The sequence below is a fragment of the Centropristis striata genome, chromosome 19 (genome assembly GCF_030273125.1).
Source record: "Centropristis striata isolate RG_2023a ecotype Rhode Island chromosome 19, C.striata_1.0, whole genome shotgun sequence".
Classification (NCBI taxonomy): domain Eukaryota; kingdom Metazoa; phylum Chordata; class Actinopteri; order Perciformes; family Serranidae; genus Centropristis; species Centropristis striata.
This window is the reverse complement of record NC_081535.1, coordinates 18,202,079-18,221,443: the sequence shown is the minus strand read 5'-3', so window position 1 is coordinate 18,221,443 and position 19,365 is coordinate 18,202,079. Positions and strand designations below refer to the sequence as shown.

The following is a 19,365-nucleotide window of genomic DNA, read 5'->3' as shown; positions in this document are numbered from 1 at the left end:
CTCAGAGGAGATGCAAGATGAGCATTAATACAACCCTGATTCCAAAATAGTTGGGACACTGTACTGTATTTAATTAAATTTAGGTTGAAAAGGATTTGCAAACAATTGTATTCTGGTATGTTTTTCCCAAAGACAAGATATTAAATGTTCCAACTGATAAATGTTTTTGTAAATATATGCACTCTGAATTTGATACAAGTTTTTTGACGATTGAGTCTGTAATGATACTTTATTTTTATGAGAGATTATCTTTTTTCTGTCCATCTGTTCTATTGTCTTAACGTGATATATTGGGAATGCCTTGAGAGAACTTTCTTTTAAACTTTGCACAAACATTCACTTGGACTCAAGGATGAACTTTTGGTGGTCAAAGGTCACTGTGACCATCCAATTCTTGTTAACACGATAAATTAGGAATGCCAGTAGCCAATAGCATCCAGCATAAATAAATGTCCACTTGGACTCAAGGATGAACTGCATCATAATCGAGCTCACAGTGACTTCACAAAACATGTTTTGGGCCGTAACTGAAGAACTCAAACACTTTTTTTCTGGCCATTATTTAACGCTGTAACGCAGGAACAGAAGGGAAGATCGTGACCATGTTTCCCTTTTGTTTTTGTTTCCCTTTTGTATACTGAATTAGCAACACAAATTTTGTGTGCCACCTAGATCTTCTCTGCTGCTGGGTTAAAGATGTTAAAAATAACCCATATTTGAAGCATTGTCTACTGTCCTTGCTACATATAAGTCCGGACACACATGAATGTAAGGTGCAACTTGACTGGTTTGCGGAAGCGTAGAACCATGGGTTGGTAATTGTAGCTAGAACGTGCAGTGCAACAGTTTTGGACCACATGTTCCTCCAGGGTGAAGTTCTGAGTACACTGTGAGCTCTGTATTGATTAACTTGTACTAGCGTACAATTATATGTCCTCCAGCTAATCAGGATCAGGTGCGATCCAATCTATTGTCCTCTGGGTCGCATCCAGGTCAGGCAGGCTGCCTGTAGTATAAGGGACTAATGTCTGCTGTGTCTCTTCATTACTAACAGTAAAGTATATATCAGAAAGAAAGAATCAATGTGTAAAAAGCAGTAAAAGTGTTACTGTATTATATATTCCTTGTTAGATATCAATTAACATTGAAGTGCTTTTACCAATCAAACTGCAGACACAGAGAGTGAAGTGGTTTCTTAATTGTCAAATTAATTACATTTATTTAATCCAGTTATTCCAAAATGTCACTGTGGAATAATGACTATATTCATACTGACTTTTTCCAGTATATTTATTTAAGTTCCTTTGATGAATACAATAAATAATGGATTATTAAATTGGGGGTTACAGTACTACAAAGCACACATCAATTCACGACAAACACTGAAAATTCCCCCGTGCTTAATATATCTTCTGAACATTCTCACACTAACGTGGCATTTTTAAGACGGACAAATCAGGAGAATATTAACTTTGTTGGAGAGCTGTCTCTGTCTCAGCGTGATCTGGCAGCACATATCGCATTAGGATTTGCCTGTCTGGGCCAAAACCGTTTGTGAATACGCAGAAATACACTGTTGCCCATAAGGTTGGAATACATTTTTTTCAGACACAATCCAAGTAATTGTGGTTGCATTTTCATTGTGATATGTTTTGAAGAGATTCAAAAGGTTTTTGAGAAGATATACACTGGAGAGACATGATATTTTACTTTGTAGCCAGTTAAACATTTCAAGCATCCGTGATGTAACCTTTGGGACGACAGCTTTCCTTTCCAGAAATAGACTGGTCCCTGTGGATGCAACTACGTCATATCAGGACCAAGGAAGTGCAGTGTCAAATGTGTAAGATGTGAAAAGCAGCAACCAACAATACCAGTAGACCAAGAGATCGAGCTGTTCCAAAAGGGAAGACTGTATGTGCTGGTGAGGAAGCTGCCAACCCTTGTTTAGATATTTCTCTTGTGCTGCGCGACTTCAGCCACTGACAACGTGTCGTTCGCGTTTGGGGCACACAAGCTCTCGGTCTCATGCAGTGATGATAAGCCGTAGATGACCATTAATTCATGGATATGAGCTTAAAGGTTAAGTGCAGCTGTAGCCTGGTAGCGGCATAATCTGGAGAGGTTAAACAGGAGCTCAGCTGTGTGGATCTAATTATGATATGGTAATGCCAACTGTCACATTAACCCCTCTGACATGTAACTATTTTGCTTATTTGATTGATGGATTAAGTCCAAACCTGTCCTTTTCCATCAAGTTAAGGAAATAGGTTGTTCTGCAAGTTCTAACTTTACATTTTTTGGTGAAAAGTGTTTTTCTATCTATCAACTCGGCCACTTGTCCCATTGGTGAGGAAGAGCAACAATGGGACAGTGGGTTTTCTACACTCCATTAATTGGGTTGCTTGTTTTGATGTTAACAAACCTATATCCTGTCGTTTCATCATAATCGTCTTCTTGACGGAGCTTTGTAATGTTCTCATTTGTTGACGCCAGTCTGTTTGCTGATTAAGTCAACCTTGGCCTCCGCTGGTCCCCGTCCAATGCCGCGGCCCTCATCCCTGAGGTCCATGATACCCTGATAGTCTCAGCTGGAGACGGACCAAAGCTTGCAATCCTATTACAACACTACCATCTTCCCAGCCCCAATCATGGTTTAATTAAAGCAGTCAGTCATGGGACAAGAGTCCAAAGAGGACAAGTGAATTAGTAGTCATGTCTGGCCCAGGAGGTGGAAGATTTGTATTTTTAATTTGTGTCAGTTATTGAGCTCGGTCTCTGGGATGTTTCACTGACACTAGAGGTGATTTACAGCTTTTTCCTCCAAAATTGTGTGCAACGGATATAGTTAGACTTCTAAAACAATGGACACTACAGATGAGGCATTCCAGTGCACATTTTACTGTTTAAACATAGCCTTTTCCCTCTCTTTTTCCTCTGCATTACTCTACATGTTGTGCACAAAGCCCCTGTGAAGGATAAACTCGCCATACATTAAATGACTTGCAGAAAATGGAAAGGGGCCACAGGGGGCATTGTAACACAATGCTGCCATCCTGTAGCTGGCTGATGCTATTTGTGGCATAGGCAATAGCTGGCAGAGCCGGGGTATGTAATGTTTCATGTCTAGATGAGGTATTGACTGTAAGCGGAGATGACTGGATGTAATCTTAGAGACACAATGCAATTTCAGCAGGGCCAATGAGACCATCGTAAGGAATCAGAAATACATTTTATCATGCAGGAAGCAGGATATTTGGCTCACCATTTTCTGGGTATTCTGTGCTATAATATTAGTGAGGACTAAATCCCACTGGGATCAGCTTAAACGTAATACAGCATTCAGTATATTCAACAGTTTAATGTAAATTTACAAACTGTGTTAAGCTTAGAAATTCCAATACTGATCTGTCAGTAAGGTTTGTTTTCTGCAAACTATAAATGTTATTTAAAATAGCCCAAATGAAATACACTTATTCACCTATTTTATTTTTGACATTTTTACCTCAAACATCACACCACACACTCACTCAGACACAATAACACACACTGTCGTTTTATTCAGCAGTTATCCTGCAGATTCAGATGCATGACAACACTGGGAATCATGTTGGATCTGGATCTCTGTCCTCTGGGAGACTCAGCCTCCACTCTCTCTCTGTTTGTTTCATTCTCCTTTCTGTGTGAATGATGTGCTTCAGTTTTGCTTGTGTGTTTGTGTAGCCTGTCCTCTTTCCAGGTTACATTGTAGAGTGGAGGCTGTGTGCAAGAGCGCCTTAATGCAAGGCTTTACCGAGGCTTAAAATGCTGGGACATCAGAAGACATTCACTTAATTAAATTTATAATATTATATATTTGCAGTACTGCCACCATAAACAACATTGGGCCAGGGAAGTGTGCCAAAAATGTGCACTTCCTCGAAAGGCCACTTGAGGCTGGCTCCAAAATCGAGTCAATCCCCATAGACCCCTGTGGTAAAATGTCCAACTTTACAGCAGAAATAAACATGTTTACAGTCTGTAGCAGGAGAAATGCTAATTTCACCCTCTATGAAACTAGTACAGGGGATACAATAAATCATATTAAGGCTTAAAGTTATCCATAATCACAATTGTGGCCACTTTCAGCATGCCTCAGCTTACCAACGATCCACCTTTTTGGTAATTTTTTGTATTAGCTTTGAGTAGCAGGAGTCAGGCACAGCTTAGACTGAGCTTTAGTTTAGCACTTTAAAGACCTTTAGGTTATCACAGAGACTACGTCTGTTGTTTTTATTATATACAGTCGATGGGTTTCCCTTGCAATCAGTCCTGGCCAGAGGAAAGTAATTGGCTGGGCATTTTTTTTTCTTTCTGGGAGGCCTCTGACATTCAAAGTCATCTTTTGGGGACTTTTTAATGCAACAATAGTGATAATAAATAATTTAATATTCTGTGCATTTATGTGTTAAAAGACTACTATAAAATTATTATTTAATGTATATTTTAATGATGAATTGCCCCTTGTGGGATTAATAAAGTTGTTTGAATTTGAATTTGAATTTGCACACTTACAATTCGATATTCGAAATTCAATATGGTACAATTGTGTCACTTTGTAACAGTATTGGAGCCTATTATTGATAAGAATGACAAAGTATGCACGTAATCTCACCCCACTATTACACTATCCTGCATGTCTTCCCCTCTGTCTCCCTCTTTCACTCTGTATCTCTAACTCTATCAAATAAAGCCAAAGAAAAAAACCTTAGTTTAAAAATTAAAACACAAAAATAGTGCTGAAACAATTGAAAATAAGTTGGGAACTGTTTAAATGATTTTTTATGCAATTTGCCATTTAATGTTTACATTAACTAATTTTAAATATTATAGTTTTAACTTACTTTTAAGAATGCTGAGGTTTGATTAGATGTCTCTGTATTTTCAAAACTGCTACAAGAGTATTAATTTATGGTAAAATAATCACAAAACTAGTTAAAAAAAAAACCTATATTAACCTTAGTATTTTATTTATGAAATGACTGACAAAAAATATTGAACTTTTTCATGATATTCTAATTTTCTGATATGTACATGTAGATGTACAGAACAGTACCAATGTGCAGTGGTAACACTAGTTCAGAACCATCTGTAAATGGAAAGCAACAGAAAGTAAACGGAACAGGAAAACCATCAATATAAAACAATGTCAGTTTTTTTTCCTGAATTCTCTTTCAGGTTTTAGGTGTTTAAAGTGGATGTTTGCCAGTAGCAAGTAATAGATGAGTAAGAAAGTACATTACATTGTCTCCTGGGCTGCTGTAGTCCTGCCTGTGTGGTGTGTAGTGCTGTCCATGGTGCTGATTCTGCAGCTTCAGTTTCACTTTCTGAAATGATTGACAAAAAACATAACTTTTTCATGATATTCTAAGATGTACCTGTATTGTACATCTGTCCGTCCTTCCTCAGTTGCTCTCCCTGAGGTTTCTTCCATTTATTTCACTGATAAATGGTGTTTTGTTATTCAGTGGTTGTTTTTCCTTATCTAAAGCGAGGGTCAGAATGGATAGAGGGTGCTGTACGCTGTACAGATTGTAAAACTGCTTGAGGCAAATTTATGATGTGTGATACTGGGCGTTATGAATAAAACTGTTTTGACTCGAATCAGTGATGATATTTGGCTGAACAGAAATCGAAGCTTTATCCTACATGAATCCATCTGACGCACCAGTTAATATATTCTTGTTGTTGTATTCGCTGACATGTGAATGGGCCATCTGGGATTTGCACTTTGTTCAATATCAGTATTACTTTAAGCCATAAATCTTATGCAACATTTTTTTTTCTCTTTCTCCATCAGAACCCCTCCCTGCACCATTAACTCTGTAACTGAAGTTACACAAGCGTTGTTTAGGGGAAACGGTGGCATGCCAACTAATCCAACCAAACACAAACCCAGCTGAGAGAAAGCAAAAAAAAATCAAGGGATGTCTGTTTCAATTACGATAACATTTGGCTCATTACATAATAATCCACGACCAAACATGCAAAATATCTGAGCTAATGCCCTCTCCAGTGATGTACGCGGCCAGCTGTGGTTTTTGTGGAGCCATGAAAAGACGGAGCATGTGGTGGATGTAATGCCACATTGTGGAGAGAGTCTCAGTCTTACTTAATGGTGATCTCTAACTCTTCCAGTGAGCGTTTATGCGTTTATTCACTCACACACACAAGCAAGAATTTTATTTAAAGTTTTAGCTCACAATTAAAATGTCTGTTTCTACAGCAGTGGTTTAAAAAGTATTCAGGTAATTTACCAAATAAAAAATAGCAGAACCTTAATGGAAAAATACTCGATTACAAGTAAAAGTGCTGCGTTTGTAATCTTACTCAAGTAAAAGTACAGAAGTATATTATTATGATGCATTCATGTGTTTATTTTAGGCTATCAAAACGAAGCAAATTTGACTGACTTAATAAACTAATTTAATCTACAAAAATGCATGATATTTTATAAGATAATCATGTGTTTTGTATATAAATACTTAATCTCAAAAGTAAGTAGCAACTAAAATTGTTATAATAATATAATATAATATAATATATATAATAAGTGTAGTGCAGTAGACAATACAATATTTCCTTCTGAAAGGATTGTAGAAATACTGATGTCACAACAAGCTATTCTCACTATTCTCAGAGAACTAGCATAAACAAAAAGGAAGTCTCTAAAATGTTTTAATCTCTTGTATTTCTCAGATTTAATTTATTCCCTGAACTAAGCATTAGACTTTCAATTGTTGGGAGCAAAGCAGGAAGTCAGGTGGACTCCTGGCTGATCCACAAATGGGCAAATAGGTGGAGCGTGGGTGAGCTGAGGTGAACCAAATGAAGCCTGGTTTCTAAATCACGCTACCTTTGACCGAACCCACGTGTCACTTAGAGTGACCACGTCCTTCCACATCCATAACTTCAAGCCTTCGTATAATGTAATTGGCTTGAGTTGTATAAGTATTCAAACCCCCTGTAAAGGTCTCATGAACAGGAAATCTATTATAGAGACCAGATGTTATTTGCACCAGGCTGTAAACATGTTTATTACTGCTGTAAAACTGGACATTTTAACATGGAGGTCAAATAGTAAACAGCAGTATAAACTAGAAATATAAGAGAGGTATTAGCAAATAAACAAGTAAAAATATAATAAAGTATTAACAAATTATAATACAAACAAGTAGAAATATAAAAAGCATTAACAGTTAAATCGAAAAAACCCAACAACATTAGGAACATTATATACAATGTAGACTTGCTACTTGCAAACATATATATATCGCTTTGTATTTACTGTATTTTATTTGTTTATTTTTTTTTATCTATTTACAATGTCAGTTACTTTTCAACCATGACCACAACCATTCCATACTTATACTTAAAATGAATTTCTATATTTCCACATTTCCATTTTTATTTCCTTTTGTACATATCTCTATTTCTGTAAGACTTGTTGCATTTGTATTTTATGTTGTTGTTGTACCTTTAGTGTAGCTTTCTTTTTTTAATCTTTATTTTATTTACGTACTTACTTGTTTCTATTTCTAATAACAAAAGCAGTTTCCCCTGGGCATCAATAAACTATTTCTGATTCTGATAGCTGTAACCAACTGGTTATTATTTTAACAATAACAATCACATGGGTAAATGTATAAAACTTCACCATACCAGATCAAAAAATTAATTGATTTTTGAAACTGAAAACTCTGAGGAGACAGACTAACAAGACATTTTTTAATTAATCAGGAATGTTTTTTGACAACTGATTAATTTCTGCTGTGCATCCCGTGTTGCTCTCTACTGTTACTCCTTCTGCTCTCTCATTTATCTGTAATAAATATTCCCTTCATGTCTCTTCTCTGCAGTTTTTTTTCACATTTTAATTCCAATCTTTTTAATCTCATTCTGCCTGAGTCCCTTTTCCTCCTTTTTCCCCACTCTGACTGTCTACAGTGGTGGAATGTAGCCACGCCCATTAACTCAACAAGTAGTGTGTTCAAGTAGAAAATGTAATGACTTGTATGTAACTTGAGTTTTTTCTTTTTATTCCACTATATACATTTGCTCCTAACATTTAATTGTTATTTCATATCTGACAGCTTTAATAGCCAACCTACAAGTGAAGATTTTTTAAATATACAAAACATGTGATTTGCTCAAAAATATAATACAAAATTAAATGACACAACATACACATACAAATTGTGCTGAAACAATTCAAAATTAGTTGGGAACAGTTTAAATGGTTTTTCATGCAATCTGCCATTTAATTTTTACATTTATTAATTTTATTATAGTTTTAACTTACTTTTAATAGTGCTGAGGTTTGATTGCATTTCTCTCTATATTTATTTCTATTTTCAAAACATCTACAAGGTTATTAATTTATGATAAAATAATCACTAAACTACTTCAAAATAGCCTATATTAACTTTAATTTTATTTATTATTTTAATTTATTGTTTTTTGTTTACAATGTTTGTCTCTTTAGTTTTGGTTTGTTTGTTGGTGTGATTATTTAAAAAAAGATAAATTTCATAATCACACAGGGCATTTTTTCTGCATTTTTAGTTTTAATACTTGAGACTAATAATTTTGTACTTGCATACGTTTCCTTAAGTAGCATTTTGAATTCAGGACATTAATTATGTATGTATGTATAGTGATCAGTACTGTTATTTAAGTAAATTATCCTGATTTATTTTTTTGTTTGCTGTAATTGCATATAGTAGAGGTGGCTGGTTTATCTAAGCAACAACCACAAACCCTATAATTAAATAAAAAATGTCTGAAAAACTGATTTGTTGATTTAACAAAGTTTATTGATGTTTTAAAAGTTGATTAATTTTAAGGTTTATGTTATCCCTACGTCATAATGCATTGTGCAGACTTTACCTAATGAACTGTGCTTTTAAATGCACCATGCAGATGATTTTATTTGGAGCTTATTATCTACTTGCAGTGCATAATGACGCTTAGGTTGCTTGTATGCAAACAAGTGCCTCTCTTCCTGCAGCTATAGACCCATAGCGGTTCAGTCAGTGCGTTCACACTCTAAATGTTGGATCATATCTGCAACACCTTTAAACGTGTGATTTCCACAAGATGTTCAACTAGTTTTTTTCCTCATACGACCAGTGGCTCAAACTCTGATCACACCGACATCACAATCTGCTTCACCGTGTTGTCTTCTATTATCACTCCTCAGTGGGAAACAAACCTGCCGCCAGCCGAGCCACAGGAGGCACTCATGCTGTGGCCATCGATTAAAATAAAAAAAAAATCTTCATTAAGTTCATATATGATTCACTCTGCTCCTATGATATGTGCTTCCTCCCACTATGTGTGATAGGCTACCGGTGGCATAGGAGGGGAGAGGTGACGGAGGGGACTATCATGAGCCACATTATGTAAATAAGGTGCAGGGGCATGTGCCAGTTAAACCGCAGTGCCGTGCGGAGTGAGGCAGAAGAAGAGCCTTTGGACGCTGGAAGCCGGGGCCGTCGGTAGATGGCGGTAACCCAAGAAACCTGATCCACAGGGTTCTCGGGCACTCTGTCTCAGTTTGCAGCACTCGCACTGAAGGCAGAGGAGCTGAACAGTTTGAAGGACATAATAAAGAAAAGAAAAAAAACCTAGGAGAGCTCACGGCGGGTCCTCTCGAGTTTTGCGCGCAGCCCTCCCGAGCAGGAGACGGAAAGCCACAGAGAAAAACGGGCAAACTCAAAACACCATGGAAGACAAATCTAATTCGTTTTCCAGCAACAAGGAGGAGAAGGCGGATGGGAATAATGTTTTTCAGAGGCAAGACTCGATACAGAAAAATAACACGGGGAGCCAGAACAAGGACCACGGCAACTCAGTGGGCTTCAAGGGGGAGCGGGAAGAGGCCATGGTCGGTTTTGACGATCTGGACGGGGCGGCCAGGCAACATGGTTTTATGCAGAGGCAATTTGGGGCCATGATGCAGCCCGGAGTCAATAAGTTCTCCTTGCGTATGTTCGGCAGTCAGAAAGCCGTGGAGAAAGAGCAGGAGAGGGTGCAAACGGCCGGATACTGGATCATTCATCCATATAGCGATTTTAGGTAAGAGCTGGAAAAGACACCTGCTCACCCTCCTCCCTTTTTACCCACCCCTCCCGTCACCCGAGGGTCTGCAAGCTATACACTTTCACACATAACGCTCTGTCATCGGCACAGCCTGCTGCCCCACACGCTAATCTACCTCTGTATTTAGGCAATCAGGCTTCCGCCGGCTCAAATGTGCTCACTGACTGAGTGTGTGTTTCATTGCGGCATTTTTATTCTAATAGAGCGGGACGCATTAAGTCCATAAAGGTGTATCAGTGAGATGTCCTTGGAAACAGGATGGTGAATGTCATGATTTGAAAAACACGCACACAAAGCGCACCTTTTTTCCTCTCCCTCTCTCTGTCTCTCTCTCTTTGATTGTTCCACACGCACAATACCAGCACAGTGGTCGGCTCCTCATTGCGACAGATTCCCCGGTGCAGGGGCGACAGTACCTGGACACAACGTGACAATGCCATTGCACCATCACGGTTGTAAACATTTCATTGTAGGCGGCGGTTATAAGACGACGGGCCTGCATGTGTATATGTGCAAAGAAAAAAATGCACAGAATGCGGTAAAAAAAAATCCTGCAGGGAAACGATTAAAGAGAAAATGGCCGTGTTTTGAATTAATCAGGACTAAATTGATCCTGCAAACATTTGACAGCACTGATGAATGTATTATTTGAGGGAGGAAATGTGATGGAATGTGCTTGTTTTAAAGCCTCACTTCCTTCTTTGGCACTAAACGCCACAGTGACATATGTGTTATTTGGCTTCTTATTCTCTTACATGAACTAACATATTGCAGAGAGAGAGTGAAGCTGCAAGTGAAAACTGCATTCAAAAACTACTTGATGAAAGACGCAACCCAATATTATGACACAGTCCTGATCTAGCCAGTGTGAGTTCAGACAAACTGCTTCTAATTTGCCTCTATTTGTTTATTTGTTGTGAACATTTCTGGCACAGTGCCTACAAAATGGTAAACAAATGAGATCAGGTAGAGCCAGGGCTGGTGCTCCACAAGCTGCATGTTTACAGTTCACCACTCAACCAATTAAGCATCTCATCTGGCCCAGTCTCTGCACCAGTGTCCCCTGGCACAGCTTGGTGGTGACAATCATCCACCGTTTTCCATTGAAGCTACATGTAACGTGCCAGGGCACGTTGATCCCTCCGCCGTTAACATGGAGCTGTCTATGGTCCTGAACTCACAGCAGGGCCTGAGCATGCAGCACTCTGCTCCTCACTCAGCAGTCTGCAGGCTGAATTCAGACATAAAAAACTTAAAGTTATGACTGTGCAGCTTTGCATTTGTCATGATATGATCATTTTAATGCAACAACTTGATAAAATGCATCCATTCGCTCTAAACTGCACTTAACCATGTAATCACACATAAAGAATGATGCTAACTAGGATATCCAGCACTCACCCACACAAAGACACGGGCATATGCACATGCCCATGTGCTCACACAGATGTACAATGATGGTGGGCAAGGATTAGTAGCACAACACAACAGTCAATGGGCTTAGCAATCTCTGAAAACAATTATGTAAGGAGATTGACCTCCCCCTCGGCAAGATGGCCAAGGGGTGATACCTAAACAATTCAATGATATGCAGAACCAGTTTCACAGTGTGTAATTTATTAGTTGATGTACATGCATCATACTTTATGGGGAAGAGATGGAAAATTTAGGAGAAAAGTGAATGGAAAAAGCTCCAGAATGGGGAATAATGGATCATGTCAGTGTAGTGCACATACAGAATGAACTGTCGGTCTTAGAGAATATTCCAAAGTATGAGAATTATTGCGTTGTCAATGGGGATTTTACAATTTAATCTCTGCTCAAGGAGATTGGCCCTTTTATTCCACCAACTCTGGTTCCTTCCTTGTGACATTTTCCAAAGGATGTTTTTTCACAGGAAGTCCTTGTCCTCCAGCCACTTTAAAGACACAACCCCTTTATATCGGTGAAACAGACAAGTGGCTAGTATTGTTAGAGTTACAACCCCAATTACAAAAAAGTAGGGATATTGCCTAGATCATAAATGAAAGAGAATTTGATAATTTGTTGAATCTTTTTGATAAATATGTAGTTGAAAACTATATAAAACAGCATATTTTTATGTTCAAATTGATATTTTTTTTGTAAATTTACTATCTAAAATCTGTTTTTATGTACAGTGCCCCAACTTTTTTGGAAACATGGTTGTATATCCCTGTGCTTAAAGCTACCTATGATGTTGGTGCATTAATCATTAAGGTGCAAGGGTACACTTTGTTTGGCAGGCTCCCTTTTACTGTGGCTTAAAAGTTAATCTAGTTCTGTACTGTGGGGCTTAATTCCACCACCTGATGATTTTACTTTATAGTTCGTTTGTGTACAATTATATTAAAAATTTCCTCTCCCCTTCTTTTCCATACTGTGGCAGGACTTTGTCTGCCCAAAAAGAGAAAACCCTGTATGGTGTTTTAATGAAAAGTCTTACGTAAGTACAGTCCATGAATGACACTGCCATTCACACAGGCTTTATATCGCTTTGTGGGAGTGTTTGAAACTCAATATCCAACATATTCTTTGTACACAGTGGCTGCTTAAAGATTAATGGCAGGTTAGTAATATTCATTATTAATAGATTTTTAGAGAGGCCTCATGAACGGCCTCATACACCTCAGGTTATGCTAAGGAGAGGCCTTTGTCGTAGTCTAAAAGACTCTCAGTGTTGTTTTCTTTCAGAGTCCATATTAAAGAGGCCGTCCAGAAGAACAGGTGTGTTTTACAAAGTACACATTGCTGGCACGTTGCTGTTCTTGCTCACTATAATTTTTTCTTGCCATTTAAAGTGTTCATGCCAACTAGAATGTGCTGTGTAGAAAATTAGGGGGTATTTATTTCCTGGCAGCCTCTCCACATCATTTAAAATTACAGTGCAGTCGAACATGGCCAATTGAAACAAACATATTGCCCTTGAAGGGATGGATCTACAGAGAACATGTTTGGATGGTGATCTGTACCTCTTCAGTCATACATGACGTTGACATTTATTGATCCCATTTTATATACATCAGTACAGATGTGTCGCCAGATGTTGCACGCTGTACTCGTCACATTGCAGATTGGATAGGGTTGGGCTGTGCTGAGTAAGACTGTGTGGGGTTCCCTCTGTTGCTTGGCAGGAGTGGTCTGGCATTGATTATGATTGAGCACTTGTTGTAGGGAGGAAACCTGCAAGAACAAATGAGCTGGTTTGATGTGGAGCAGGATTGTTCGGCTCGAGCAGGCTCTTTGATCAGGGGTGGGCGCTCCAGTGTGGTCATCAATGCTTCATGGTTTGTGTTTTTGGATCTACAGCTCCAAGCTCCTGTTTTAAGAAGGGTGACAAAAGTCAAGGTTCACCATTTGGAAAAGAACTTTGTTTGGCTTTCAGGGTTGTTTTGTTTCATTATTCTGTTATATATTAGGATTAGAAACTGTCATTTGTTATATATGGTGAATACATCTGGCTGAGGGACCAAATCTGTGTCTGCAGAGTCACTGCAGAGCCGGCTGTGTTTGAGAACTTTGATCCAGTGGTTGCATCTTCCCCTTGAATCGATCTACAGCAGATCGTTGTTGTGTTCCACAGTAAAGTAGATGCATCAATGGAGCTGCTAAACCTGATTCAGGTTTTGACCAGTGACTGAGTGCATTTCTGGAGTCAGAGCTGCCTTTACAGCTGGACGCACATGCTCTCAGCTACTGGTTAAACTGGGGTTGCGTGCAGTATCACAGTTGGAGCATTGAAGCACGAGCTTAATACAATAATGTAGCAAGAGCTGGATGCAGACTTCAAAATGTCGACTGCACTGGCACACTTCGTGACTGGCTCTTTAAAAAGAAAGGGGACAACTCACTGAAGTGCTCTTTGTCTTTCAGGGACTTATTTTTATTCTTTAACTTTGTAAACAACTGCTCTCTAATGCAGCTGTTTCCAGTTCTATAGTTTCTAATTCCAGAGGTGAAGCATCATGTTTTATTCATTAGATAAGTGGGTGTCTTGGAGGTCATATACAGCATAAATGCCACCTACATAAGGCATGAGAGGAACAGAAATATCTTGAAGAAGTGGGCACTCTGTGGGCTTCTGATTATATTAATATGAGTGGAAAACATCACGTTTCCATTACTTGAAACATAGCGATATAAAAGATGTGAATATTAAATTTGTGAGTAAAAGGATGATCCTTATGTTTCCTCTTAAACCCTGGTTTTGTCAGTATTAATACTGTTTTAATCATGACAAGAAGTACTTCTGCATAAGATTCTATAATTTCATTTTACATTTTTTATTTTTCTCTTTTGTTGCAAAAAAGCTATTTTTTCACAGATTAATAAAGCTATCTAAAGATGTTCATGTTTTTTTTTCAAAGATCCCTAAAATATTGTTAAAATCACGTTTTCATCTTTATTTTTTTCTTTGTTCCTCTCAAATTTCAAAAAATCGTTTTTCAGTGTGTATTGTTATGTTATAAATGTGAAAAGAATAATCACAGCAGATGATGTCACTGCAGCTTCATAATAAACATTTACTAAATATAAAGAAGAAGTCTTGCCACACACACATACTAGACTGTGCACGATATCCTAGCAGATCAGCTCAAGGGTCAGGAATACACTGAAGGTTGATAATAGTGGATGTGAATTCAATATAACATGGTTAAGGGTGTGTGAATGCAAACCTCACACTCATTTTTTCTTGCATAAGTTTCTACCATTAAAACACGAGAGGAATAAGGAGCACCAGATAATCCAAAGTGCATCATGTTCTGTGCTTTGATGTCACACTCAAGGTGTTAAGTCAAGGCTCTCCACATGAAGAGTCCACTCCAACCACCCAGTTCAATGCCTGTTGGTGTAAAAATACCTATGGTGGATATTATGAACCACCTAGATGACCGCTGTTTAGTTGAAGTGAAGACAATTACCGGACACATGATCTGTGGATATTTATAAAGGCAAGGCCCCATCTTAATTCATTCAAACGGATCCATTACTGCATGGCCAGCCAGACAGGCAGCCTGCCAACCAGCCACCCAGTCCATTTCCATCTTCAACAGCGGCGGTGGACGGGCAGCAAGGCAGAGCAGGGATGGCGTCAGTGGAGAGTTTTTAGCACGAGATAGGATTCCTGAAAGCATCTATTTTCATTCACGGTTGCTCGGCCTTTATCGAGGCCCAGGACACTTCGTGAAAAGAGCAGGGTGCTGATGAATCACTTCTGGCTCTGTTCATCACAAGACAGAGGGCAGGGACATTAACACAGCCAGGAAGGATGAGAGGGGCTCATTCTAACGGGGCCCTGAATACATATAACAAGTGCCAGCAGCACATTTCCCCGTGCCCTTGAGTCCTAGTTAACTTTGGGCTCTGACAAAAGACTAACGAGAGGTTTAGGTAACAACACGAGCATGTGTAGCCGTCAAAGCTGGACCTTATTTGTTTGTAGGATAGAACTTCTTGCACCTCCAGAGTCTTGAAGATAATCCTTCTGGTTGTTGTGAGTTGTAGACACATTTGCAGCTTGTTACACGATATATGATGATAGTAGAACTTCCATAGCAGGAAATCAATCAGACTACAATCCAGATTCTGAAGTTGGGACACCATCAAATGTAAATAAAAACAAAATGCATCAAATTTAGAGTGTATATCTGCACAAAACAGAAGTTTATCAATTTGAACATATTTCTTATCTTTGTACTGTATTCAGCTGAATGTAGGATGTAAATGGCTTGCAAATTGTAGCATTATGCTTTAATTTATTTAATTTTTACATCTTTGGAATTGGGGTTGAAACAACTGTAACATTCTGTTTAGCCAAATTAGCTGCATTACACTAGGAATAGTGGTCAGTTGACCACTTGGTTCGAGACTGGAAGTTCTCAGCAAATATTGTATAGATTGCCATGAAATGTTTTACAGATTTTCATTGTCCCAAGCAGATAAAACCTGATGATTTAAGTAATCCCATGACCTGTATTGTTTGGTTTGATTTTCATGAAATTCAGTACAAACATTTGTGTTCTCCTCAATATGAACTGTAGTAACTTTGGTTAATTTCGTCCAACACTTTCATCCAATACAATACCTGCCAAACTAATGACGTTTCCATCAGCCTCAGCTGTACTTTATGTTTGCTGCTAATTGGCAAATGTTAGCATGTTTGCACACCAAACTCAGATGGTGATAACCGTTTTATATGTTAAACATCAGCATGTTGGCATTGTCCTTGTGAGCATGCTGATGTTAGCATTAATCTCAAAGCACTGCTGTGTCTAAGTAGTGTCCTGCAGAGCTGCTGTGGACTCTGTTCTGTATATTTAATCAATAGCTCACAACAGGCAACCACAGTATGTTTTGATTTGGGTCGGTCCAGACAACGCCCCTTAGCTGTGCTTTAACCACAACATATCATGGCCTGAAGTGAGCTATTGCTTTTATTTAACACTCATCTAGTAAAAGTAATAGATACATTCTGTAACCTTTATATTGCCATTACATATTTAGAAATAAATATTAATCTTAACTAGAAAAAGCCTAGGCAGTAGCTCTGGAACCTCCCTACTAACTACCACTTATCGACCTCTTTATCGAGCCCTGCAGTTTGTTTAGCAGGTGTGTTTTTTCTGGGCACTGCTTGATCCACTCCTCCATAGTTCAGCCATCCTGGAGGTCAAAGTTAAAGTTAAATGTTTCCATTTTGTAGCATATTTTAGCTCGCAAACTTTGTTACTTTGTATTAGATTTTTCCCCCCAGCATGCAGTGATACTGAATTGTGTAAAGGAATTAGATGCAATCTGTTGATTACTTTTGCTTTAATGCTTTCTGGCCTCGTTCTTGCAGCCTTAATGGAGGATTTGATGCGAAAATTGGACAGCTTTACAATCTCAGACACAGTCTTGAAAGTGTATTTACACTGTTTGCTTAAACATGTCTTCCACCTTTCATTTCTGACACGTGTTTGGTTTTGCAGGTTCTACTGGGACTTGATAATGCTCATCATGATGATGGGGAATCTAATCATCATTCCTGTGGGAATAACCTTCTTCTCAGAGCAGACTACCACCACCTGGCTGGTCTTCAATGTGGCCTCGGACACCATCTTCCTGGTGGACCTGGTCATGAACTTCAGGACGGGGATCGTCAACGAGGAGAGCTCCGAGATCATCCTCGACCCCAAGGTCATCAAGATGAATTACCTGAAGAGCTGGTTCGTTGTGGACTTCCTCTCCTCCATTCCAGTGGATTATATCTTTTTAATAGTGGAGAAAGGCTTTGACTCGGAGGTATATAAAACAGCCCGCGCCCTGCGAATCGTCCGCTTCACCAAGATCCTCAGTCTTCTGCGTCTGTTGAGACTGTCCCGACTCATCAGATACATACATCAGTGGGAGGAGGTGCGTATATATTTTTTCATGTTTGTCCGTGAACCCAGAAAGAAATACGAAAAATAGATGTCTGTGCGGCATGGGAGTTCTCTGTCTGGGTGATTTCCCCAGCAGCACAGCAACAACCTTGAAAGGTTAACACGCTGATATAATTGTGCACGTTTAGCACTAATAGGTGCTGTCAATCACCACTGGTCAGAAGGCTTATCTGTGGATAACAAGTGGTCGTATCAGTTTGAGCTCATTGATGGGTGAAATTAATTCACAATCAGAAATCAAAAGTAATTGCCTCTATTTTTTTCAGAAAAATGCTTTATCCAGTGGGTATATATGGATTCAGAGCATAATATAATGAAGGCAGTGATACTATCAGGAGTATAACAATATATCTATATATAGGTAATGTATATTAAATGCTAAAATGGCTAAATGATGTGCTTTCTTACTGTTTTGTTGGTGTGGCTGTACTAGATGACTCCGGTGGATTTTGTGTGAACATCCACAAGGTTAAACCCCACCGGACATAACGGAGAGTGAAACATTATTACCCTCCATTGAGTCATTGCGCTCCCTGACTCAGACTGTTTAACCAAGCTCTCCTACTGGTAACGATTTCATTACACACTGAAAGATTGTGCTCCTCCATATCATGACCGAACCATTCCAGCAGATGGATTTTCAACTCCATGCCCAAAACGTTCCTTTTGATTTGAAATGTAGGTTAGATAAAAATGTAAGTGGCTGAAGATAACGCCATCATTTTAAAATGAGCTGGCCTGCTCTGCCTCACCTCGTCCTGAACGTCCTTGCCCCACCGCTCCCTGTCCGGCCCTTATTGTCTGACTCCCCTGTTGTTATCGCTGCTGTTATCCATTCTGTTTGTTACACTGGTTGAAGCAAATTGTGTTATCAGGGCTCATCCTGAGCAAGCATTCTTTGGAGAACACAAACTGTATAGTTAACCCAATTGTGCCCAAAGACTATATTTAGTAGGAGGAAAGATGCCAGGGATATGTGGTCTCTCTCATTGGTCTAAAGTCCGAGTTTGAGACTTTAAGATCGCATGAAAATTTTAAATTTTATTGATAGTCAATAGTTGTTTTTTTAAGTTAAAAAATGTTGCGTTGAGTCCTCCAAACCATATGACCACATAATCGTTCGTAACCTTTAAATACAACCCACAGGAGCATTTTTAAAAAAAAAATGCCCACACCGGTGGCAGGAGGCAAATGTGGCCACATACCGTGATGTAAAGGTCGTCATTTTTAACACGTCATTAACGTTGTTTCAGTTCGGTTAGGTTTAGATAATAAAACTACTTGGTTATAATTAGGGGGAAAACGTACATGGGTAGGTTTAGCAGAAGATGGTTAAAGCAGAAAAATAAATGGACAGAACTACTGGAAGTGAGCTAGAAATGTAGGTGACGTAAAATATGAATTAACCCAGTAACTTTGAATGTGAGTGTTGACTTTTGGTTTCACACAGGACAAGAACAGCGGCCTCCTGGGTCAAAGTATTTATTTGACCCATAAAACACTCCTTTCACCCGTTCTAAGCAGACTTTGTTGTTCTTTATTATCATGCTATATTAAGTCTTTGGACACATGCAACTACTGTTTTTTCCTAATTTTAAATATTGCAAAAGGAGTAGTTCCCTGTGCCCAAAGACGAGGTATTGTATGACAAGAAAAACAAACTCTTCAGCCAATAAGTCTGACCAGTTTTGCAAATTTCTTCACATTTATACTTGGGCAAGACCAGTGAACACTTCCACTAAATGATATATCGGGAACAATGGAAGTGTAAAAAAGCTAA

General features: G+C 38.7%; 1 protein-coding gene across 1 annotated transcript in view; it reads left to right on the top strand.

Moving 5' to 3' along the window:
* Positions 1 to 9,489: 9,489 nt before the first annotated feature.
* The window catches only part of LOC131992257 (potassium/sodium hyperpolarization-activated cyclic nucleotide-gated channel 1), a 93,871-nt gene continuing 83,995 nt past the window's right edge, over positions 9,490 to 19,365 (top strand). The window contains exons 1-2 of the mRNA XM_059357761.1: positions 9,490 to 10,119; positions 17,133 to 17,556. Of these exons, the coding sequence (XP_059213744.1) occupies positions 9,767 to 10,119; positions 17,133 to 17,556 (777 nt within the window). The 5' untranslated portion in view covers positions 9,490 to 9,766. The remainder of the gene's footprint in view (positions 10,120 to 17,132; positions 17,557 to 19,365) is intronic.